The 25,717-nt window shown below is 47.1% G+C and overlaps 1 protein-coding gene across 2 annotated transcripts in view; it reads right to left on the bottom strand.

The window, feature by feature from the left end:
- prex2 (phosphatidylinositol-3,4,5-trisphosphate-dependent Rac exchange factor 2) overlaps positions 1-25,717 on the bottom strand; it is a 200,733-nt gene that overhangs the window by 114,271 nt on the left and 60,745 nt on the right. For both annotated transcript variants that reach the window (XM_036944101.1, XM_036944100.1), the window contains exons 11-15: positions 19,715-19,815; positions 16,380-16,483; positions 16,191-16,240; positions 6,061-6,136; positions 4,811-4,883 (exon numbers count right to left, since the gene is read on the bottom strand). In XM_036944101.1, the coding sequence (XP_036799996.1) occupies positions 4,811-4,883; positions 6,061-6,136; positions 16,191-16,240; positions 16,380-16,483; positions 19,715-19,815 (404 nt within the window). The remainder of the gene's footprint in view (positions 1-4,810; positions 4,884-6,060; positions 6,137-16,190; positions 16,241-16,379; positions 16,484-19,714; positions 19,816-25,717) is intronic.

Genomic DNA, 25,717 nt, shown 5'->3' with positions numbered 1-25,717 from the left:
ATTACTTCAAGCCTGTCCCCAAAAATAGAGCGAGCTTACCAAGGCGTCTCTCTCTGCCTCCTAAATGGCAACCTAATCCCTATGTGGGGGCCCATAGGCCTCTGGTCAAAAGTAGTGCACTGTATAGGGAATGGGATGCAATTTAAGATACACCCCCACTGTACGAAATGAACCTTGCGGTTGACTTACTTCTATCTATCTCTTCTGTGATAATTGATGGCATAAACCCATTGTCTGCTTTGATCCCCTTTAGGTGATTCTGAACACTGGGGTCCAAATGGCACCCTACCCCCCTATACTGTGCACTACTATTGACAGGGTACCATTGGTAATGAATATTTTGTTTGGGGATCAAAGATAAACGTGTCAACGAGGCTGGGAGAAAGATTCTGTCGTTTCTGTTACACACACAGATGCGCGCTCGCACTCACACAAATAAAAACACTGTTGATTCTGTTCCTCTCACTTTGTAAAAGTAGTTATATTTATTTACTTACAATGAGACACTGCAAAAACAAGGCTTTCATTACTCAGCTGTTCCTATTATTGTGTGTGTGTGTGTGTGTGTGTGTGTTAGCGTGGCTGTGGTGAGAATGTTTGTTGGTCTTGGTGTGAACGACCGGTCGTCATAGTTACCAGTTGTTTATGGCAGCCAGGCTGCTTTTTCAAGAGCAGGGTTCCTTGTGCCAAAGAATGCATACATACAGTGCCTTGCGAAAGTATTCGGCCCCCTTGAACTTTGCGACCTTTTGCCACATTTCAGGCTTCAAACATAAAGATATAAAACTGTATTTTTTTGTGAAGAATCAACAACAAGTGGGACACAATCATGAAGTGGAACGACATTTATTGGATATTTCAAACTTTTTTAACAAATCAAAAACTGAAAAATTGGGCGTGCAAAATTATTCAGCCCCTTTACTTTCAGTGCAGCAAACTCTCTCCAGAAGTTCAGTGAGGATCTCTGAATGATCCAATGTTGACCTAAATGACTAATGATGATAAATACAATCCACCTGTGTGTAATCAAGTCTCCGTATAAATGCACCTGCACTGTGATAGTCTCAGAGGTCCGTTAAAAGCGCAGAGAGCATCATGAAGAACAAGGAACACACCAGGCAGGTCCGAGATACTGTTGTGAAGAAGTTTAAAGCCGGATTTGGATACAAAAATATTTCCCAAGCTTTAAACATCCCAAGGAGCACTGTGCAAGCGATAATATTGAAATGGAAGGAGTATCAGACCACTGCAAATCTACTAAGACTTGGCCGTCCCTCTAAACTTTCAGCTCATACAAGGAGAAGACTGATCAGAGATGCAGCCAAGAGGCCCATGATCACTCTGGATGAACTGCAGAGATCTACAGCTGAGGTGGGAGACTCTGTCCATAGGACAACAATCAGTCATATATTGCACAAATCTGGCCTTTATGGAAGAGTGGCAAGAAGAAAGCCATTTCTTAAAGATATCCATAAAAAGTGTTGTTTAAAGTTTGCCACAAGCCACCTGGGAGACACACCAAACATGTGGAAGAAGGTGCTCTGGTCAGATGAAACCAAAATTGAACTTTTTGGCAACAATGCAAAACGTTATGTTTGGCGTAAAAGCAACACAGCTCATCACCCTGAACACACCATCCCCACTGTCAAACATGGTGGTGGCAGCATCATGGTTTGGGCCTGCTTTTCTTCAGCAGGGACAGGGAAGATGGTTAAAATTGATGGGAAGATGGATGGAGCCAAATACAGGACCATTCTGGAAGAAAACCTGATGGAGTCTGCAAAAGACCTGAGACTGGGACGGAGATTTGTCTTCCAACAAGACAATGATCCAAAACATAAAGCAAAATCTACAATGGAATGGTTCAACAATAAACATATCCAGGTGTTAGAATGGCCAAGTCAAAGTCCAGACCTGAATCCAATCGAGAATCTGTGGAAAGAACTGAAAACTGCTGTTCACAAATGCTCTCCATCCAACCTCACTGAGCTCGAGCTGTTTTGCATGGAGGAATGGGAAAAAATGTCAGTCTCTTGATGTGCAAAACTGATAGAGACATACCCCAAGTGACTTACAGCTGTAATCGCAGCAAAAGGTGGCGCTACAAAGTATTAACTTAAGGGGTCTGAATAATTTTGCACGCCCAATTTTTCAGTTTTTGATTTGTTAAAAAAGTTTTAAATATCCAATAAATGTCATTGCACTTCATGATTGTGTCCCACTTGTTGTTGATTCTTCACAAAAAAATACAGTTTTATATCTTTATGTTTGAAGCCTGAAATGTGGCAAAAGGTCGCAAAGTTCAAGGGGGCCGAATACTTTCGCAAGGCACTGTACATACATAGACACACACACACACACACACACACACACACACACACACACACACACACACACACACACACACACACACACACACACACACACACACACACACACACACACACACAGTTGAAGTCTGAAGTTTACATACACTTAGGTTGGGGTCATTAAAACTCGGTTTTTAAACCACTCCACAAATGTCTTGTTAACAAACTATAGTTTTAGCAAGTCTACTTTGCGCATTACACAAGTAATTTTTCAACCAATTGTTTACAGACAGATTATTTCACTTATAATTCCCTGTATCACAATTCCAGTGGGTCTGAAGTTTACATACACTAAGTTGACTGTGCCTTAAAACAGCTTGGAAAATTCCAGAAAATTATGTAATGGCTTTAGAAGCTTCTGTTAGGCTAATTGACATCATTTGAGTCAATTGGAGGTGTACCTGTGGATGTATTTCAAGACCTACCTTCAAACTCAGTGCCTCTTTGCTTGACATCATGGGAAAATCAAAATAAATCAGTCAAGACCTCAGAAAAACAATTGTAGACAATGGTGCATCCTTGGGAGCAATATCCAAACGCCTGAAGGTACCACATTCATCTGTACAAACAATAGTACGCAAGTATTAACACCATGGGACCAAGCAGCCGTCATATCGCTCAGAAAGGAGACATGTTCGGTCTCCTAGAGATGAACATACTTTGGTGCGAAAAGTGCAAATCAAACCCAGAACAACAGCAAAGGACCTTGTGAAGATGCTGGAGGAAATAGGTACAAAAGTATCTATATCCACAGTAAAACAAGTCCTATATCGACATAACCTGAAAGGCCGCTCAGCAAGGAAGAAGCCACCGCCACAGAACCGCCATAAAAAAGTCAGACTATGGTTTGCATCTGCACATGGGGACAAAGATCGTACTTTTTGGAGAAATGTCCTCTGGTCTGATGAAACAAAAATATAACTGTTTGGCCATAATGACCATTGTTATGTTTGGAGGAGAAATGGGGAGGCTTGCAAGCAGAAGAACACCATCCCAACCGTGAAGCACGGGGGTGGCAGCATTATGTTGTGGGGGTGCTTTGCTGCAGGAGGGACTGGTGCACTTCACAACATAGATGGCATCTTGAGAGAGGAAAATGATGTGGATATATTGAAGCAACATCTCAAGACATCAGTCAGGAAGTTAAAGTTTGGTTGCAATTGGGTCTTCCAAATGGACATTGACCCGAAGCATACTTCCAAAGTTGTGGCAAAATGCCTTAAGGACAACAAAGTCAAGGTATTGGAGTGGCCATCACAAAGCCTCTGACCTCAATCCCATAGAACATTTGGGGGCAGAACTGAAAAAGCGTGTGCGAGCAAGAAGGCCTACAAACCTAACTCAGTTACACCAGCTCTGTCAGGAGGAATGGGCCAAAATTCACCCAACTTATTGTGAAACATTTGACCCAAGTTAAACAATTTAAAGGCAATGCTACCAAATACTAATTGAGTATATGTAAACCTCTGACCCACTGGGAATGTGATGAAAGAAATAACAGCGTAAATAAATCATTCTCTCTACTATTATTCTGACATTTCACATTCTTAAAATAAAGTGGTGATCCTAACTGACCTAAAACAGGGAAATTTTACTTGGATTAAATGTCAGGAATTGTGAAAAATTTAGTTTAAATGTATTTGGCTAAGGTGTATGTAAACTTCCGACTTCAACTGTACACACACACACACACACACACACACACACACACAGACACACACACACATGTTTTTCTTCTTCAGTACCCTCATGATGTAACTAACTGCTTCAAACTACAATTCAGTTTGGCTTCATATTGAGCCAAATTGTATGTAACAGTCATAACAACTAAAACCATCAAACTTCACTTTCTTTAATTTCTCCTCCCTGCCTCCCTCCGTCTCTGTGTAATTTCACCATTCGTGCCGATAAGTTATTTGGCCTGTTAAGTGACCATTATAATGATTGACATTATATCTGATCCCGCCAGAGACAGGGGGAAATGTTGAGGAAACTCTGGTTTGTTTTCTGTCGTTCTGTCTCTCGAGGGGATATTCACTATTTCAAGGTCGAGGGTCTGGGTTTAGAACTTGTGTTGCCATGGAGACCAGTTGACTCAAGTCCTTTCTGAGCTCCATCTTACTCTGCAAGCTGGCTCCCTCACTCTCGAAATTTAAGAGTGTGTGTGTGTGTGTGTGTGTGTGTGTGTGTGTGTGTGTGTGTGTGTGTGTGTGTGTGTGTGTGTGTGCGTCCAGGACCAAGGTTCAGAGTCCTTGTTCTAAACATTGTGGTGTTACATAGATGACGTGTATGTTGATGAAGTGAAGAAATCTGTCTGTCTGCTTGCCCGTCTGTCTGCCCGTTTGTCTGTCTGCCAGTCTGTCTGTCTGCCCGTCTGTCTGCCTGCCCGTCTGTCTGCCCGCCTGTCTGTCTGTCTGCCCGTCTGTCTGTGTCTTTCGTACCGTGGTGCATGAAGCCGTTGTCACACAGTTCCTTCCCCAAGATCAACGACTCCTCCCTCGTCCTGCAGTCCCCCTAGAAAGAGAGAGAGCGAGAAAGAGAGAGAGAATGGGGGGATAGTGAGTGGAGAGAGAGAGAGCGAGAGAGAGAGAGAGAGAGAGAGAGAGAGAGAGAGAGAGAGAGCGCGAGAGAGAGAGAATGGGGGGATAGTGAGTGGAGAGAGAGAGAGCGAGAGAGAGAGAGAGAATGGTGGGATAGTGAGTGGAGAGAGAGAGAGCAAGAGAATGGGGGGGATAGTGAGTGGAGAGAGAGAGAGGGGAGAGAGGGAGAGAATGTTTAAAGAACGGTCAAAGTGTCACACTCACACCGTCCCTTTGTTCTTCTGTCCAACAGGCTTGCAGACAAGCCACAACACACTAATTTCTCCAAACACACACACACACACACACACACACACACACACACACACACACACAGGATAGTTCCAGTCTTGAGTTGGTTCCATTGTAAAGCATTTCATTTACCCGTCAGTCAGTATCCTGTATGAGACTATCAATCTGTGAAGCTCAAAGCTCCATGTCAGGGCCAATAGAGATCAGTCATATAGTCACAATGATGTTCCCCCTCCGTCTGGCTTCCCCTAGTTCCTCCGTGGAACGGCAACCCGCACACATACACACTAGAAGACTCCGAGGTCTGTTTTGTGGTTTGTTGTCTCAGTCTGCGACCTCTGACCGGCCTGTTGACAAAACACACACTTCCCTGTTCCCTTTCTTCCTCTGTTTCTTTCTTCCTTCCTCTCTTTCATCTTTCAATGTTTTCCAGAGGGAGGGGGGGGGGGTTCCAAATATACATACATGTACATGCCAATAGAGACCATTCAGAATAACATGTGAAGGAGGGTTGGGGTTAGGGAGAGAAAGGAGGAAAGATGTAGGGTTAGGGATCAGGGGTCAGGAAAAGAAAGGAGGTGAGATGTAGGGTTAGGGATCAGGGGTCAGGAAAAGAAAGGAGGAAAGATGTAGGGTTAGGGATCAGGGGTCAGGAAAAGAAAGGAGGAAAGATGTAGGGTTAGGGATCAGGGGTCAGGAAAAGAAAGGAGGAAAGATGTAGGGTTAGGGATCAGGGGTCAGGAAAAGAAAGGAGGAAAGATGTAGGGTTAGGGATCAGGGGTCAGGAAAAGAAAGGAGGAAAGATGTAGGGTTAGGGATCAGGGGTCAGGAAAAGAAAGGAGGTGAGATGTAGGTTTTACCTGTGCTATGAGCCAGTCTATCAACTTGTTGGCCATCACCACCGACTTGTACGTTCTCAGGTGGTAGTCCTTGTCCCTGGGTGGACCGAAAAACAGAGACCAGTTAGAGACCAGGCTAGACATAGAACAGTTCTAATCCGACTTGGGACAGACTAAAGAACAGTTCTAACAGTCCACATCACCGAATCCCCTTCAACTTGACATTTGAACAGTGAAAGTAACAAGAACAAATGATCGTACGCCCCTGAGTTCTGTCAACTCTGAGCATCAAATGTAGATGTATTACTGCCCCAACTGGATGCGACTGTGGGAGACCCCAGAACATTTATGTTATCCATTCAGTACTGGTCAAGTACTTTGGTCAAGTACTTCATACTATCCATCAAAAGTAATGTCCGTCAGTAGAGACCCTAACAGGCTGTGGGTCTACAGGAGAGGGGAGAACATTTGTGTACTGTGTCTGAGTCCCAAATGGCGCCCTATTCCCTACATAGTGCACTACGCTTGACTATATAAGGGAACAGGGTGATATTTGGGACTGTGTGTTATCACAGTGTTACCACTATGACTGACTCAGTCAGCTGACCCCTCCTCTGCCTGCCAGACCAGGGAATGTCACTGTCACACACACCCATACCGTGACACACACCCATTCTGTACGCACGTGTACACACACACACACACACACACACACACACACACAAACCAGGAAATGTGACTGAACCGCGTCGGTGGGTGATTTTCCCATGAACACAGGGATCTCCCTACGGACACACAGGGGCTTTGGTCTGGGCTGGAAAGTCCAGGACCACCACAACCATAGTGGGACATTCAACTGCATTACTGTGTTACAGACACCGGGTCTGGACACTGATGAGGGCGGGGGTGGTGTGATGTATGGTATTTGTTAGTTAGGCACGTTGCTCTGCTGTGCCATGCCCAGACCTCCAGGAAAAGAGCCAGGGAGGCAGGAGGCTGGCTGTTTTCCCCCTCAGAATTAGCGAGCGGGCCTGGGGGTACGGACGGGGGGGTTAAGAGCAGGCTGTCAGAGTGAAAAACGAGGGGTAAAGACTGGGCCAGCGGGAAGCCATATGCCTGGCATAAGGAGGCAGAGCTGAACTGAAGAGCTAGTGGCTGAAAAGTGGTTAAGGTCAGAGAGGAGTTTCAGCTTTCCTTCTGCCCTCTGGACTACATTCCCTATAAATGGGAGGCAGCCCGGTCGCCTCTTAGGGTTAAGACACAATTCTCCGTCCTTTTCCAGAAGTGTGCACTTGCAAACTCACTGTGATGGATTTAAAATGGCTGCAGTGAGTTTCCGGGCACTGTTAAATGTGAGAAAGGGTTCAGGTGGGTGGAGAATTACTACGCAGCCCATTGGAAAAGGCAGCGTGTCCATATCGTACACATAACTGATTCTCATTTTTATGGACACCGCAAAGGGCTACTCTGAGTCGATATTCACGTCGCAAGAAGTAATTCCCCTCCACCACACCCACTAATTGGGGGAAACAAACAGTCTTTCCCATTGACCCTCGCTGTAAAAGAGCCAACTTTGGTCGATTTTTTTTTGTTATCCAGAAATAACAAAAAATGCTGAAAAGCTGCTGTGTGTCAGCGGTGTAAGAAAACCCCCTGAATGAGTAGGTGTTCTAACTCTTTACACCAGTACTGTATGTATACATTTACAAAAATATACATATATGGGGGATTGGAAATGATGCAGGCAATTACATTGATGGAAGCTACAATCTATCTGCAATATTAAAGCTGATCCACTCCCTAAAATAAATTATCATCATCATCATCATCATCATCATCATCAAGCCCAGTCCAGCAAGGCGAGACTGGCAGGCATACTGGCATACCTTTCATTATTTTACAATCCATAGGAATTGATCTGTTCAAACCACATCATTGTGTGTCCTGTCATTAGAGCCGGTAGAAGTGTAGGGCTCCGTCCCAAATGGCCCAAGTCAAAAGTAGTGCATTAGGTTGCCATTTGGAGCACAGGCACTGACTGCGGGGGCTGCATGTATCCCTACAGGAGAGAAGTGTAACACTAAAATGGCCCGAGGGACCCGGTTGTGGGGGCGGATTCACTGCTTTCTTGTGGGGAAAGTGGGGGCGTCACACACACACACACACACACACACACACACACTCGCTTCGTCAGCCAGGAAATTCCACCTAATTAGGTAGGGGCTGAACGCTCCAATTAGAGGCCTGGCATTCCAAGGGCCAGAGACCCATTGTGAAAGATACACACACGGCAGAGGCACTCATCACACACAGAGCCAGGAATGCATTGTGAGGGATACTCTCGCTCTCTCTCTCTCACACACACAATCTTTCTCTCTCCCTCTCTGTCTGTCTCTCCCTCACAAAACCTTAGGCATATTTCTACTCTGTGTCAACAAAGCTAGATTGCCAGGGTCATCCACCACTCTAGCTAGCTTAAGTTAATGTACCAGTTAACTATTCTGTGTACAACTTATTTAATGGCAGACACACAGCTGAGCCTACCAGCAGGACTTTCTGTACACTTCAACTCTACTCCTCCCCTTCTCCCCACCATGGTCTCCTCCCCTTCTCCCCACCATGGTCTCCTCCTCTTCTACCCACCATGGTCTCCTCCTTTTCTCCCCACTATGGTCTCCTCCTCTTCTCCCCACCATGGTCTCCTCCTCTACCCCCCACCATGGTCTCCTCCTCTTCTACCCACCATGGTCTCCTCCTCTTCTACCCACCATGGTCTCTTCCTCTTCTACCCACCATGGTCTCCTCCTCTTCCCCTAACCACGGTCTCGTCCCCTTCTACCCACCATGGTCTCCTCCTCTTCTCCCCACCATGGTCTCCTCCTCTTCTCCTAACCACGGTCTCCTCCTCTTCTCCTAACAACGATCTCCTCCTCTTCTCCCCACCATGGTCTCCTCCTCTTCTCCCCACCATGGTCTCCTCCTCTACCCCCCACCATGGTCTCCTCCTCTACCCCCCACCATGGTCTCCTCCTCTTCTCCTAACTACGGTCTCCTCCTCTTCTCCTAACCACGGTCTCCTCCCCTTCTACCCACCATGGTCTCATCCTCTTCTACCCACCATGGTCTCCTCCTCTTCTCCTAACCACGGTCTCCTCCTCTTCTCCCCACGACGGTCTCCTCCTCTTCTACCCACCATGGTCTCCTCCTCTTCTACCCACCATGGTCTCCTCCTCTTCTACCCACCATGGTCTCCTCCTCTTCTACCCACCATGGTCTCCTCCTCTTCTCCCCACCATGGTCTCCTCCTCTTCTACCCACCATGGTCTCCTCCCCTTCTACCCACCATGGTCTCCTCCTCTTCTCCTAACCACGGTCTCCTCCCCTTCTACCCACCACGGTCTCCTCCTCTTCTACCCACCACGGTCTCCTCCTCTTCTCCCCACCATGGTCTCCTCCTCTTCTACCCACCATGGTCTCTTCCTCTTCTACCCACCATGGTCTCCTCCTCTACCCACCATGGTCTCCTCCTCTTCTACCCACCATGGTCTCTTCCTCTTCTCCTCAACATGGTCTCCTCCTCTTCTACCCACCATGGTCTTCTCCTCTTCTCCTAACCACGGTATCCTCCCCTTCTACCCACCATGGTCTCCTCCTCTTCTACCCACCATGGTCTCTTCCTCTTCTCCTCACCATGGTCTCCTCCTCTTCTACCCACCACGGTCTTCTCCTCTTCTCCTAACCACGGTATCCTCCCCTTCTACCCACCATGGTCTCCTCCTCTTCTACCCACCATGGTCTCCTCCTCTTCTCCTAACCATGGTCTCCTCCTCTTCCACCCACCATGGTCTCCTCCTCTTCTACCCACCACGGTCTCCTCCTCTTCTCCCCACCATGGTCTCCTCCTCTTCTACCCACCATGGTCTCCTCCTCTTCTACCCACCATGGTCTCCTCCTCTTCTACCCACCATGGTCTCCTCCTTTTCTACCCACCACGGTCTCCTCCTCTTCTACCCACCATGGTCTCCTCCCCTTCTCCCCACCATGGTCTCCTCCTCTTCTCCCCACCATGGTCTCCTCCCCTTCTACCCACCATGGTCTCCTCCTCTTCTACCCACCATGGTCTCTTCCTCTTCTACCCACCATGGTCTCCTCCTCTTCCCCTAACCACGGTCTCCTCCCCTTCTACCCACCATGGTCTCCTCCTCTTCTCCCCACCATGGTCTCCTCCTCTTCTCCTAACCACGGTCTCCTCCCCTTCTACCCACCATGGTCTCCTCCTCTTCTACCCACCATGGTCTCCTCCTCTTCTACCCACCATGGTCTCCTCCTCTTCTCCTAACCACGGTCTCCTCCTCTTCTCCTAACAACAATCTCCTCCTCTTCTCCCAACAACGATCTCCTCCTCTTCTCCCCACCATGGTCTCCTCCTCTTCTCCCCACCATGGTCTCCTCCTCTTATCCCCACCATGGTCTCCTCCTCTACCCCCCACCATGGTCTCCTCCTCTTCTCCTAACCATGGTCTTCTCCTCTTCTCCTAACCACGGTATCCTCCCCTTCTACCCACCATGGTCTCCTCCTCTTCTACCCACCATGGTCTCCTCCTCTTCTCCTAACCATGGTCTCCTCCTCTTCTACCCACCATGGTCTCCTCCTCTTCTACCCACCACGGTCTCCTCCTCTTCTCCCCACCATGGTCTCCTCCTCTTCTACCCACCATGGTCTCCTCCTCTTCTACCCACCATGGTCTCCTCCTCTTCTACCCACCATGGTCTCCTCCTTTTCTACCCACCACGGTCTCCTCCTCTTCTACCCACCATGGTCTCCTCCCCTTCTCCCCACCATGGTCTCCTCCTCTTCTCCCCACCATGGTCTCCTCCCCTTCTACCCACCATGGTCTCCTCCTCTTCTACCCACCATGGTCTCTTCCTCTTCTACCCACCATGGTCTCCTCCTCTTCCCCTAACCACGGTCTCCTCCCCTTCTACCCACCATGGTCTCCTCCTCTTCTCCCCACCATGGTCTCCTCCTCTTCTCCTAACCACGGTCTCCTCCCCTTCTACCCACCATGGTCTCCTCCTCTTCTACCCACCATGGTCTCCTCCTCTTCTCCCCACCATGGTCTCCTCCTCTTCTCCTAACCACGGTCTCCTCCTCTTCTCCTAACAACGATCTCCTCCTCTTCTCCCCACCATGGTCTCCTCCTCTTCTCCCCACCATGGTCTCCTCCTCTTATCCCCACCATGGTCTCCTCCTCTACCCCCCACCATGGTCTCCTCCTCTTCTCCTAACCACGGTCTCCTCCTCTTCTCCTAACCACGGTCTCCTCCCCTTCTACCCACCATGGTCTCATCCTCTTCTACCCACCATGGTCTCCTCCTCTTCTCCTAACCACGGTCTCCTCCTCTTCTCCCCACCACGGTCTCCTCCTCTTCTACCCACCATGGTCTCCTCCTCTTCTACCCACCATGGTCTCCTCCCCTTCTACCCACCATGGTCTCCTCCTCTTCTCCTAACCACGGTCTCCTCCCCTTCTACCCACCATGGTCTCCTCCTCTTCTACCCACCACTGTCTCCTCCTCTTCTCCCCACCATGGTCTCCTCCTCTTCTACCCACCATGGTCTCCTCCTCTTCTACCCACCATGGTCTCCTCCTCTACCCACCATGGTCTCCTCCTCTTCTACCCACCATGGTCTTCTCCTCTTCTCCTAACCACGGTATCCTCCCCTTCTACCCACCATGGTCTCCTCCTCTTCTACCCACCATGGTCTCCTCCTCTTCTCCTAACCATGGTCTCCTCCTCTTCTACCCACCATGGTCTCCTCCTCTTCTACCCACCATGGTCTCCTCCCCTTCTACCCACCATGGTCTCCTCCTCTTCTCCTCACCATAGTCACCTCCTCTTCTACCCACCATGGTCTTCTCCTCTTCTCCTAACCACGGTATCCTCCCCTTCTACCCACCATGGTCTCCTCCTCTTCTACCCACCATGGTCTCTTCCTCTTCTCCTCACCATGGTCTCCTCCTCTTCTACCCACCATGGTCTTCTCCTCTTCTCCTAACCACGGTATCCTCCCCTTCTACCCACCATGGTCTCCGCCTCTTCTACCCACCATGGTCTCCTCCCCTTCTACCCACCATGGTCTCATCCTCTTCTACCCACCATGGTCTCCTCCTCTTCTCCTAACCACGGTCTCCTCCTCTTCTCCCCACCACGGTCTCCTCCTCTTCTACCCACCATGGTCTCCTCCTCTTCTACCCACCATGGTCTCCTCTCCTTCTACCCACCATGGTCTCCTCCTCTTCTACCCACCATGGTCTCCTCCTCTTCTACCCACCATGGTCTCCTCCTCTTCTACCCACCATGGTCTCCTCCTCTTCTACCCACCACGGTCTCCTCCTCTTCTCCCCACCATGGTCTCCTCCTCTTCTACCCACCATGGTCTCCTCCTCTTCTACCCACCATGGTCTCCTCCTCTTCTCCCCACCATGGTCTCCTCCTCTTCTACCCACCATGGTCTCCTCCTCTTCTACCCACCATGGTCTCCTCCCCTTCTACCCACCATGGTCTCCTCCTCTTCTCCCCACCATGGTCTCCTCCTCTTCTACCCACCATGGTCTCCTCCTCTTCTACCCACCATAGTCTCCTCCTCTTCTCCCCACCATGGTCTCCTCCTCTTCTCCCCACCATGGTCTCCTCCTCTATCCCCCACCATGGTCTCCTCCTCTATCCCCCACCATGGTCTCCTCCTCTATCCCAAACCATGGTCTCCTCCTCTCTCCTCCTCTATCCCAAACCATGGTCTCCTCCTCTCTCCTCCTCTATCCCAAACCATGGTCTCCTCTTCTATCCCAAACCATGGTCTCCTTCTCTCTCCTCATCTATCCCCCACCATGGTCTACTCCTCTCTCTTCCTCTATCTCAAACCATGGTCTCCTCCTCTATCTCAAATATGGTCTCCTCCTCTATCTCAAACCATGGTCTCCTCCTCTATCCCCCACCATGGTCTCCTCCTCTCTCCTCCTCTACCCCCCACCATGGTCTCCTCCTCTACCCCTCACCATGGTCTCCTCCTCTATCCCCCGTCTTGGTCTCCTCCTCTATCCCCCGTCTTGGTCTCCTCCTCTATCCCCCAACATGGTCTCCTCCTCTCTGGTCTCCTCCTCTACCCCCCACCATGGTCTCCTCCTCTATCCCCCACCATGGTCTCCTCCTCTATCCCCCACCATGGTCTCCTCCTCTCTGGTCTCCTCCTCTACCCCCCACCATGGTCTCCTCCTCTATCCCCCACCATGGTCTCCTCCACTATCCCCCACCATGGTCTCCTCCACTATCCCCCACCATGGTCTCCTCCTCTATCCCAAACATGGTTCCCCATCATGGTCTCCTCCTCTCTCCTCCTCTACCCCCCACCATGGTCTCCTCCTCTATCCCACACCATGGTCTCCTCCTCTACCCCCCACCATGGTCTCCTCCTCTATCCCCCACCATGGTCTCCTCCTCTACCCCCCACCATGGTCTCATCCTCTACCCCCCACCATGGTCTCCTCCTCTCTCCTCCTCTACCCCCCACCATGGTCTCCTCCTCTCTGGTCTCCTCCTCTCTCCTGCTCTACCCCCCATGGTCTCCTCCTCTACGTGTCTGTCTATATTGATCCTATGGCCTTTAGTGGGTCTGTAGCATTTGGGCTGTGACCTACATAAACACTGCTGTGGAAAGCAGACATCGATTTGGTCGCTTTTAACATCCGATCTGAAACTGACCGTTCGACTCTCAAGCAATCGATAGCAATGTTTAATAAATGAAGCTGTTTTTAGGAGGTCGATATTGCTCCTATACGTGCCTGTGCGCCAAATGGCACCCTATTCCCGTAATAGTGCACTACTGTTCACCAGGGTCCGTCGAGATCCGGTAAAAAGTAGTGCACTATGCAGGGAATAGGGTTCTATTTGGGATGCGGCCAGTGTCAACAGTGTCAGAGCTCAGGATATACAAATATTTGGTGTCAAAGCCCATATCAGTCGACACGTCTCTTATCCTCTGTAGGCGAGCTGGCAGACACATGCACCCCGGGTTCAGCATCCAGCTACGGAAATATTCATGCAACACACCTTCTGAACAGACTAAATTGAAAACAGGTGCGATCTGGGTAATCCTGGCACGCCCACTTCCTTCGCCACAGTACACGAAGCGGACCGTTGCTCAACGGAACAGAGTGTCGATGGACAGTTGGGATGAAGAGCGTGTTAACTGACGCCATGTCCGCTTCCTTAGTGTTGTTTGTGTAACAATATAAGAGAACATTAGGGGACATTACTCTGTCATCCGGCCAGCATTGATGGAGTCATCAGCCCCACACCGTGGAATCATCCCACATGACAACCTATTCCCTTTATAGTGCACTACTTTTGACCAGAGCCCTATTGAATAGGTTGCCATTTGGGATGATTGCATGGTGTTCTGGCTAATGTGTTACACCACAGAGGCAGTGTTTCTGTTATTGGATGTCTGTGTTGGACATGAAATGGCCTGAGGCGATGCTTTGATTCAACGCTAATGAGACTGTAGCTACAGGGGCTGATGACTCCATCAATACTGGATGGGAGAAACATTTCTCTTATAGGCACTGTGTTAATGCCTAAGTACTGTTAGAAGTGTGTGTAAAGTACTGTCCTGTAAGCACTACCCCCTCTCCTCTCCTCTCTCCTCTACCCCTCTCGTCTCCTCTCTCCTCTACCCCTCTCCTCTCTCCTCTACCCCTCTCCTCTCTCCTCTACCCCTCTCCTCTCTCCCTCTACTCTCTCCTCTCCTCTCTCCTCTACCCCTCTCCTCTCCTCTCTCCTCTACCCCTCTCCTCTACCCCTCTCCTCTCTCCTCTACCCCTCTCCTCTCCTCTCTCCTCTACCTCTCTCCTCTCCTCCTCTCCTCTCTCCTCTACCCCTCTCCTCTCTCCTCTACCCCTCTCCTCTCCTCTCTCCTCTACCCCTCTCCTCTCCTCTCCTCTCTCCCTCTCCTCTTCTCTCTCCTCTCCTCTCCTCTCTCCTCTCTCCCCCTCTCCTCTCCTCTTTCCTCTACCCCTCTCCTCTCCTCTCTCCTCTACCCCTCTCCTCTCCACTCTCCTCTACCCCTCTCCTCTACCCCTCTCGTCTCCTCTCTCCTCTACCCCTCTCCTCTCCTCTCCTCTCTCCTCTACCCCTCTCCCCCTCTCCTCTACCCCTCTCCTCTACCCCTCTCCTCTCCTCTCTCCTCTACTCGCTCTTCTCCTCTCCTTTCTCCTCTACCCCCACTCTCTTCTCCTCCTCTACCCTCTCTTCTCCTTTCTCCTCTACCCCCTCTCTTCTCCTCCACTACCCCCTCTCTCCTCTCCTCCACTACCCCTCTCTCCTCCCCTCTCCTCCCTCTCCTCTTCTCCTATCCTCCTCTCCCACCTCTCCCACCTCTCCTCTACCCCCTCTCCTCCTCTACCCCCTCTCCTCTCCTCTCCTCTCCTACTGTAGCTACAGGGGTGGATGGCTCCATCAGTATTGTATGGAGTCAGTAGTAGATCTAGTTCTAGGACTATCCCTAGTACTGCCCCACTCCATAACCCTCCACACCAACTCCTTCCATCTCCCCTGCTCTCCTCTCTCTCAAACCTTGGCTCTCCCCTGCTCTCCTCTCTCTCAAACCTTGGCTCTCCCCTGCTCTCCTCTCTCTCAAACCTTGGCTCTCCCCTGCTCTCAAACCTTGGCTCTATCCTGCTCTCAAACCTTGGCTCTCCCCTGCTCTCCTCTCTCAAACCTTGGCTCTCCCCTGCTCTCCTCTCTCTCAAACCTTGTCTTTCCAAACAATGACTTCATACTTTAGTTCATCATGTAATTTTTCCCTCTCATTTCTCCTTCTCTGTGGTGCTGGTGCTATTTAAAGTTCTGAGAACTGGGCGCTACGGTAACACTGGGCCGGCCCACCTGCCAGAGACGGGGAGAGACACGTGTAATGGACTGGAAGACGCAGTGGCCACCTGGCGTGGCCTAGTCTGCGTCTCCCAAATGGCACCCTATCCCCTACATAGGGTATGACTTCAGACCTTAGCCCTATGGGCCTTGGTCGAAAGTATTACACTATATAGGGGAAAGGCTGTCACTTGAGACACATCCCTACCGTACTGTACCTGATGACCGGAGTGAAGAGACTATGGAGCCTGCAGAAGAGTCTGACACCCTGTAGGGAGGGAGACACAGGAAGAGAGATATTTCATTAGAAGTATGATAACAGCTGAATGTTGCTACATGTCTCCCGATACAACGGAGCAGATGAGTGTCTGTTCATCCGGACCCCCCAGAAGAGGAGAACTGGTTACCTTGGAGATGACGTCCTGCATGTCACTCCTGGGGTGGTAGGTCCCGTCGTCGTAGCGGAAACGGTACAGCACCGGCTCTGGCTTGAACTGGTGTTTGTCTGTGACTGAAGACACAATTGGCAAGGTGAAATACATACGAAGCATGATATCACGGTTGGATGGAGCGTTGTAGTTCATCTTTTAAGCATGTTCCATTACAGTTATTATGATAACCAATCCTGGATACTTATTCATTAGTGTGTGTGTGTGTGTGTGTGTTAGACAGAGAGCTATCAGGGGCTGGGAGTTAAGGGGGCTAGCCTCACCACCAGGGAGTAGAACTAACTAAAGTCTAAACCCCTGGACTCACTCGGCGTTAGGAAGCAATAAAGCAGTGGGAGTGATTTAGGACCCCGCTTGGCCACAGGCCCAATTCTTTTCAGGAACAAATAAAACACGTACAGAGCCGTGTGGAAAGGTACCGTCTGTCTGTGTGTGTGTGTGTGTGTGTGTGTGTGTGTGTGTGTGTGTGTGTCTGTGTGTGTGTGTGTGTGTGTGTGTGTGTGTGTGTGTGTGTGTGTGTGTGTGTAAATGATGTAAGCAGGACCCCGGCCACAGCTCGACACACTAAATGCATCACACAGTCCTAATCCGCAGCCGCAGAGCAGCCATTTTAAACTATATTAAATAAACGGCATGGTGAGAAGAGATGGTTATATGTAAGCTGTTATCTAAACAGCCTGGTAGGAGAGAGAGACAGGAGTTTTAAATAAGACATCTGCTCTACACTGGTCTATGTAAATAAAAAACATACGGGCGAAATTACTGGTCTGAAAGGCTTCACTTGTTGAACCCAAAGCTATTTATCACACACACACACACACACACACACACACACACACACACACACACAGAGAGAGACAGACAGACAGACAGACAGACGGACGGACGGACGGACAGACGGAGAGACACACACACACAGAGACAGAGAGAGACAGACAGATGGAGACACAGACAGACAGCCTAGACACACAGACAGAGAGAGGTGGGCTGTGAAATGCTTAAAACACAGTACTACACGATGCCTTTTTAAAACTGTTCAACCTGGTTTTGGAGAGGGGCTGCTTCCCTGATATGTGGAACCGGAAGCTCATAACCCCCAATATATATATATATATATATATATTTATAAAAGGTGACAAATTAGACCCTAATAACTATAGAGGAATATGTGTCACCAGTAAAATGGGAAACCGCTCTGCCGTATCCTCTTACCCAAACACAGAACAGACCACATTACACACACTAATTAACCAGCATGTTCAACAGAAAAGCAGAGGGAAACTATTTGAATGTTTTGTTGATTTAAGAATGCTTTTGATTCCTTCTGGCATGATGGATTATATTACAAAACCCTCCAAAGTGACATTGGGGGTAAAATATATGACATCATAAAATCGATTTACTCAAACAACACATGTAGTATTAAACTGAAAAATAACATTGTTTTTTTGCACAAGGGCAATGGGTGAGACAAGGGTGCAGTTTACAACGTAAACCCATATCTATTGGGTAAAATACCAGTGTGCCATCACAGCAGCAAGATTTGTGACCTGTTGCCACAAGAAAAGGTCAACAAGTGAAGAACAAACCCATTGTAAATACAACCCATGTCTATGTTAAGTTATCTTCCCAATTGTACTTTTAACTGTTTGCACATAATATGACATTTGAAATGTCTTCAATATTGTGTAACATTTGGGATTGTAATGTTTACTGTTTATTTAACTTTTGTTTATTATCTACTTCACTTGCTTCGGCAATGTTAACATGTGTTTCTCATGCCAATAAAGCCCTTAAATTGAATAAGACAGAGAGACATACAGATGGAGAGAGAGAGAGAGACAGAGAGAGTCAGAGAGAGAGACAGAGAGAGACAGAGAGAGACAGAGACAGAGATAGAGACAGAGAGACAGAGAGAGACAGAGACAGAGAGACGGAGAGACGGAGAGACAGAGAGACGGAGAGACGGAGAGAGACGGAGAGAGAGACGGAGAGAGAGAGAGAGAGACAGAGACAGAGACAGAGAGAGACAGAGAGACGGAGAGAGACGGAGAGAGACGGAGAGAGACAGAGAGAGACAGCGAGAGACAGAGAGAGACAGAGAGAGACGGAGAGAGAGAGACGGAGAGAGAGACGGAGAGAGAGACGGAGAGAGAGATGGAGAGAGACGGAGAGAGAGACGGAGAGAGAGACGGAGAGAGAGACAGAGAGAGACAGAGAGAGAGACATAGAGAGACGGAGAGAGACGGAGAGAGAGAGAGAGAAAGACAGAGAGAGAGAGAGAGAGACAGAGAGAGAGAGAGAGACAGAGAGAGACAGAGAGAGAGAGAGAGAGAGAGAGATCTCCAAACCTTCCATAACAAAGGCATCTATTGGGTGAAATACCACAGTGTGCCATCACAGCAGCAAGATTTGTGACCTGTTGCCACAAGGGCAACCAGTGAAGAACACCATTGTAAATACAACCCATATTTATGTTTATTTATTTTCACTTTACTATTTGTACATCGTTACAACATGACATAATGACATTTGAAAAAGTCCTTTTTTTATTGTTTATTGTCTATTTCACTTGCTTTGGCAAACATATGTTTCCCATGCCAATAAAGCCCTTTGAATTGAATTGAGAGAGAGAGGAGAGAGAGAAAGAAAGAGGAAGACAGAGAAAGAGGGTGGAAGAGAGAGAAGATGGGGAGGAGAGGTACAGTATTCAGAGCAAGCTTTCAGCTGTATGTACTGTATACTGTATAGATAAATACACTGTAGGTATACTGTATAGATAAATACACTGTAGGTATACGATATACTGTATAGATAAATACATTGTAGGTATACGGTATACTGTATAGATATATACACTGTAGGTATACGGTATACTGTATAGATAAATACACTGTAGGTATACTGTATAGACAAATACATTGTAGGTATACAGTATACTGTATAGATAAATACACTGTAGGTATACTGTATGCTGTATAGATAAATACACTGTAGGTATACGGTATAGATAAATACACTGTAGGTATACTGTATGTTCTTGTTTCTGAGGATGATGAGAATCAGGACATTTAGGAAGGACTAGGGATAACAAGGTGTGAGAGACAGAAGTGTGATTGTTATGAGTATGAGGAACATCGAGGTGAAGGAAGAGGAGGAAGAGGAAGATGTTTCAGGTTTAGATGTAGGTGGAAGAAACTTGGGGGGGGGGGGGGGGTCAAATAAAATCACTGAAGGCCAAATTCGACCCTGGACTACATGATGATGAACATACAGTATAGTGAATCACTTACCATGGTGTATGATGCCATTCTCCAGTAGAGCCTGTCCCAGATGAACCCCCTCCTCTGGGTTATCAGTCTCCCCAATGTCCACCAGCCAGCTCACAAACTCACTGAGGGGACAGGAAATAACACAACACCGTTAATAACACAACACTAATGTCCACCAGCCAGCTCATTATCTCACTAGGGGGGCAGGAAATAACACATTGTCTATCATAAACTCACCGGGGACACACAAAAACAATTCAAACCCGTCAAACAATGGTCACTGTGGAGACTTAAAACATACAACACCAAAACACTAATTAAGAAGACGTAAACCTAAAAACACTGCTCATCAGCCGACCCAGGACACAAACTCACTGTAGCTTAATAGAGGGAGTAGCCAGCCAGCGGTCCAACGGATGTCTCTACGGCAGTGAACGTGGAGAAGGAGCAGAATGCCTCCGATTACAGGGTCCCAGAGAGTGTTTTAACACCGTAACAAACACCTTCTCAAAATATAAAGTTTCTCCAAATGTTCCCCTTTATAGACGTGACTATGGCAACAAACACAGGCAACGTCCCTAATTACACCCTTTTCCCTAAATAGTAGTGATGGGGGGGAATGGATAGTTACATATCGCAATATTATTTTGGAATGATATTATATTGATATTTGAATATTAGTATCGATTTAAAAATATATATATATTATACTACAGTTGTTAGCATTAGCTAGCGCTCACTAGCATAGGGCTCAAAAGTAGTGCACTATATAGGGAATCGCATGCCCTTTGGGCCACAGTCTTACTGCTGACCAGATTCTTATTTATTTTTGGGGGTCTTTTCTGTTTGTTAAATCTCCCGGGGAGGGTTTAGTTAATCTGTTTGTCTTGTCCAACTGTGCTCTTATTTGTTTTTGACAAACACACGACACCCATCAAATCTGTGAGTGTCTGGTGGCTTTCTGAGTAGAGCTGGTAAAAACAGAGATCATTTTGATGTTGATCATTTCGAACTAGGGAGGAAACAAACAGCAAGAGTAGAAATAAACACCGTCCTAATCTAATTCTTTATGGCCTAAACAAGCTAAATATGACACTTCTGTATAATTCTGTATTCCTGCGGAAGAGAGAGACCGAGAGAAGGAGAGTAGAGAAAAAGATGGACAGAGAGAAAGAGGGCGACAGAGAGAGAAAGATATCAGATTCATCCTCAGCATTCCCTCCCTCTACAGAACCCCAACAACAAACATGCCCAGCTTCACCAGTGGAATTCTGTGGTCTTCCTACACTGTTGCCACGTTCAAGACAACTGGGAACTGGGAAAAATACGAGGTCAAACCATGATCTTCAGGTCGGAGCTCTAGACAGAGGCCCGAGTTGGTATTCCGAGTTGGATGACCATTCAAAACGATTTTTCCCAGTCAGAGATAGTTTTTTTCAGAGTTCACTGATGTTTTGAACGCGGCACGTCTTCCAAACTCCCGACCGGGAATAACAGTAGAGTCACTGCAGAGCGAAGGGCTGGGGCAGGAGGGTGTGTGTGTGTGTGTGTGTGTGTGTGTAGTAGTAGGAGTGAAGGACAGGGCAGGGCTGACAGGGGTTGGACTGATCTCAGAGAGAAACAAATCTCCTGGTTTCTCTACTCTCCTCACGGCACACCTAGCTTCCTCCCTATCCTTCTCTCCCCCTTTCCTCCACCTCTTACCCACATTCTCTCTTTCCCCTCGCCCTCACCCTCGCTCTCCCCTTCTCCTCCCTCTCATTCCGCCTCCTATCATTCCGCCTCCTATCATTCCGCCTCCTATCTCCACTACCAGAGTGGACAGAGCCAGATGAGAAAACCCCCAGAATGGAGGATAGATTAGTCAACCCGTCAACCCCCTGTCACCCTGCCACAGAGAGAAGAACACCTGGGAGTAATACAGGTCACTTACGCAATGAATGGCAGCCTGGAACAGTTTCAATCTGCTCCCTGTCTGCATCCCAAATGGCACACTATTCCCCACGGGCCCTGGTCAAAAGTAGTGTGCAGTATAAAGGGAATAGGGTGCTATTTGGTACGCGAACCACAGTCCACACTAGTTGACACTGAGTGGACAAAACAACGTGCTCTTTCCGTGACATAGACTGAGCGCAAGAAGAATCCAGGTGAAGGCTATGATCCCTTATTCATGTTGAATGGTAGTAGGTGCCAGGCACACCCTATTCATGTTGAATGGTAGTAGGTGCCAGGCACACCCTATTCATGTTGAATGGTAGTAGGTGCCAGGCACACCTTATTCATGTTGAATGGTAGTAGGTGCCAGGCACACCTTATTCATGTTGAATGGTAGTAGGTGCCAGGCACACCTTATTCATGTTGAATGGTAGTAGGTGCCAGGCACACCTTATTCATGTTGAATGGTAGTAGGTGCCAGGCACACCTTATTCATGTTGAATGGTAGTAGGTGCCAGGCACACCTTATTCATGTTGAATGGTAGTAGGTGCCAGGCACACCTTATTCATGTTGAATGGTAGTAGGTGCCAGGCACACCTTATTCATGTTGAATGGTAGTGGTTTGAATGTGTTTAAGAACTGCAACGCTGCTGGGTTTTTCACGCTCAACAGTTTCCCGTGTGTATCAAGGATGGTCGACCACACAGAGGACATGCAGCCATCTTGACACAACTGTGGGAGGCATTGGAGTCAACATGGGCCAGCATCCCTGTGGAACACTTTCGACACCTTGTGGGATAGCTTGTCAGTTGCAAAACAGAATGCATTCAACCGAAATGTGTCTTCCACATTTAACCCAACCCCTCTGAAACAGAGAGTCCATGCCCGACTAATTGAGGCGGTTCAGAGGGCAAAAAGGGGTGCAACTCACTAGTAGGAAGGTGTTCCTAATGTTTTGTACACTCCGTGTATATGCATGCTTGATTTCAATGCATACCTATTTGTCTCAAGGCGTATAATACTATTGGTAAGCGGCACTAAGCAGGTTTATATTCAATACATGAAGCAACAAACCTCAAGCTAAATATTTGTACTGAGTTTGTTTGTATTCTGTAAGTCTTGGCATGTTTACAAAAGACACAAAATAAACATGAACCTTACTGTAACAATACATTAGCAACACATTGCTCCAAAAATGTAAACCTGACATCACAAAAGAGGATTTGTTTACTAGTGAGCCCCATCTCTGACTGTGCATGTGTGTTTGTGCGTGTGTGTGTGTTACACATCTACAATGGAATGACAACTGCCTGAAGATGACCACCACAAAATGGTTTCTGTTGGATGTTATCTGATCCCAGACCACAATTAAACCCCAGAAATTAGAGAGGAGTTCACAACTTGTAAATAAACTGACATGCCTCAGCGAGACAGAGAGACTGAGAAAGAAAGAGACTCAGAACATCGGGGCGTTTCTCTCTCACATACCTCCACACACATACAGAGTTGTGACGATAAACCGAAAACGATTGACACTGACCAAACAGGCTAGTAATCGTGGACATTTTGCTGATATTGTTCATTACGATAAACAACCTATAGGGCCCTATACGATAAATAACCTATAGGTGTCACGTTCTGACCTTAGTTCTGTTGTTATGTCTTTGTTTAGTATGGTCAGGGCGTGAGTTGGGTGGGTTGTCTATGTTCCTTTTTCTATGATTTGGGATTTCTGTGTTTGGCCTGGTATGGTTCTCAATCAGAGGCAGCTGTCAATCGTTGTCCCTGATTGAGAACCATACTTAGGTAGCCTGGTTTCACTGTTGAGTTGTGGGTGACTATTTTCCGTGTTAGTGTTTGTTACCAGACAGGACCGTTTTGTTTGGTTCACTTTGTTATTTTGTATTTCTGTAGTGTTCAGTTTGACATATTAAAATGGACACTTATCACGCTGCAAATTGGTCCGATATCTCTTACTCCTCATCAGAAGAAGAGGACGAGCGTTACAATAGTGCCCTATACAATAAACAACCTATAGGGTCCTATACGATAAATAACCTATAGGGTCCTATACGATAAATAACCTATAGGGCCCTATACGATAAATAACCTATAGGGCCCTATACGATAAATAACCTATAGGGCCCTATACGATAAATAACCTATAGGGTCCTATACGATAAATAACCTATAGGGCCCTATACGATAAACAACCTATAGGGTCATATACAATAAACAACCTATAGGGTCATATACGATAAACAACCTATAGGGTCCTATACGATAAACAACCTATAGGGTCATATACGATAAACAACCTATAGGGTCATATACGATAAACAACCTATAGGGTCATATACGATAAACAACCTATAGGGTCATATACGATAAACAACCTATAGGGTCCTACTAGGGAGATGAGAAGTTGGACATTAAATCAGTTTGCTAATATGGATGATTGTTAATCGGACAATTGATAACTACAACATTCAAAGTCGAAATTGTCGTTTTTAAAGGGTAAGGCTGGCCAAAGTCCTGCCTTACTTTTCTTCACATCCCGGAAGGGAAAAAAAAGGTTATTTCTGGGGCAATATATGCGGCACTTTGTTTATAATTCCCAGTCTGCTCTCCCATGAGGCTTTCCCAAGTTTATGCGCAAGAGAGCAAACAGCCTCAGATCAGACACTCAGATCACGTTCGAGCCTCTGATTGGACAGTGAAACACACACGCTGGCACCTGCAGGCGACGTGCAGATGTTTCATTTCTCTCACGCCGTCACGGCTGAAGCCGGCGCAAATTCCTACTATTTATGTGTCCAGGTTCAACGTGGGACGTCCCTCATTATAAACAAACAGTCGGTTAAATTCATGGTTAATGCATCATTTTCAGATCTATCAGAAGCGATTAATAGGTGAAACCACAATGTCATTGAACCAATTAACTGGCCTGAGATCAGGGCATTCATCAGCAAAGACGCAGTGCAAGCTGATAGTATTTTGGACAACCAAATTGAAGTCAAAATGATTGAGGAAATCGAAGTGTGTCAGCTGTATGGCGATTTGCGATTCATAACTTACATTTTACCGGTATTACCAGTAGTAGTAGGTCGTCATTGTAAATACAAATTTGTTCTTAACTGACTTTCCTAGTTAAATATATATATATATATATATATATATATATATATATATATATATATATATATATATATATATATATATATATATATATATATTGTTTTTAAGTAGTAGGCCAACCAATAACACCAAGACTGAATGCGTTTGAAGTGACGATGCACCGCAGAGAACAGCTAGCATGTCCAGAAAGTATATCGCCAGTGGCACGCACACACTCCGTGCCGATCAGCAGCTCCACAACGATGTTAGTGACGTCTCCAAGGTGGGAGCATTTCGTGGTAGCCAGACGAGACAATCAAAGGAGGATGCGGTGAGCAAAGTTACTGGGCTGGTATTTAGTCAAACTTGCTCCATATAGACTCACGCTTCTAATTGCGCATATTATAAACCATTTTTTGGGTTTGTATTTTGATGATGAAAGGCTATACTCTATGGCTGGATGTATGTATTCATTTGGCAGACAGACCTAACTTGATTGACCCTCTTTCTACAAGGCCTCTCGTCTATAAGAGGCCTAATCATATTTGTATGGATATATTGTTAACGCCTATTGGCTACAAAGACGCATTCAGGTAATGAACTCCTTACTATACATCAACATCTTAATTTGATTACAATTATTTATTGGCAATCATTCTTGAATTAGAAAAAAAAACTGTTAAATAGTCTTTTACCCTATACATGACAATAAATTACCAGATTGGATTGCACTTTTAATATTAGGAAGAAAGAAACTGTCACAAGTTAATCCTCCCATTGTGTTTAATTTCTAATGGTTGTAACATTGTAACATATGCATTCTTTTTAAGCAAAATTGTGTAGGTTTTCGCATGGAATTATAGAACTCTTCAAACTCACGTTAGGCCTAGAAACTGCACAAGCACCTAGGACAAAGTGGTAAAGTACTGTTCCTTATCCTTATTCCTTATCCAATTCACATATTTATTTTG

Source organism: Oncorhynchus mykiss, chromosome 15 (assembly GCF_013265735.2).
Source record: "Oncorhynchus mykiss isolate Arlee chromosome 15, USDA_OmykA_1.1, whole genome shotgun sequence".
Taxonomy (NCBI): domain Eukaryota; kingdom Metazoa; phylum Chordata; class Actinopteri; order Salmoniformes; family Salmonidae; genus Oncorhynchus; species Oncorhynchus mykiss.
The sequence above is the reverse complement of the archived record's forward strand: the minus strand, read 5'-3'. Positions and strand labels throughout refer to the sequence as shown.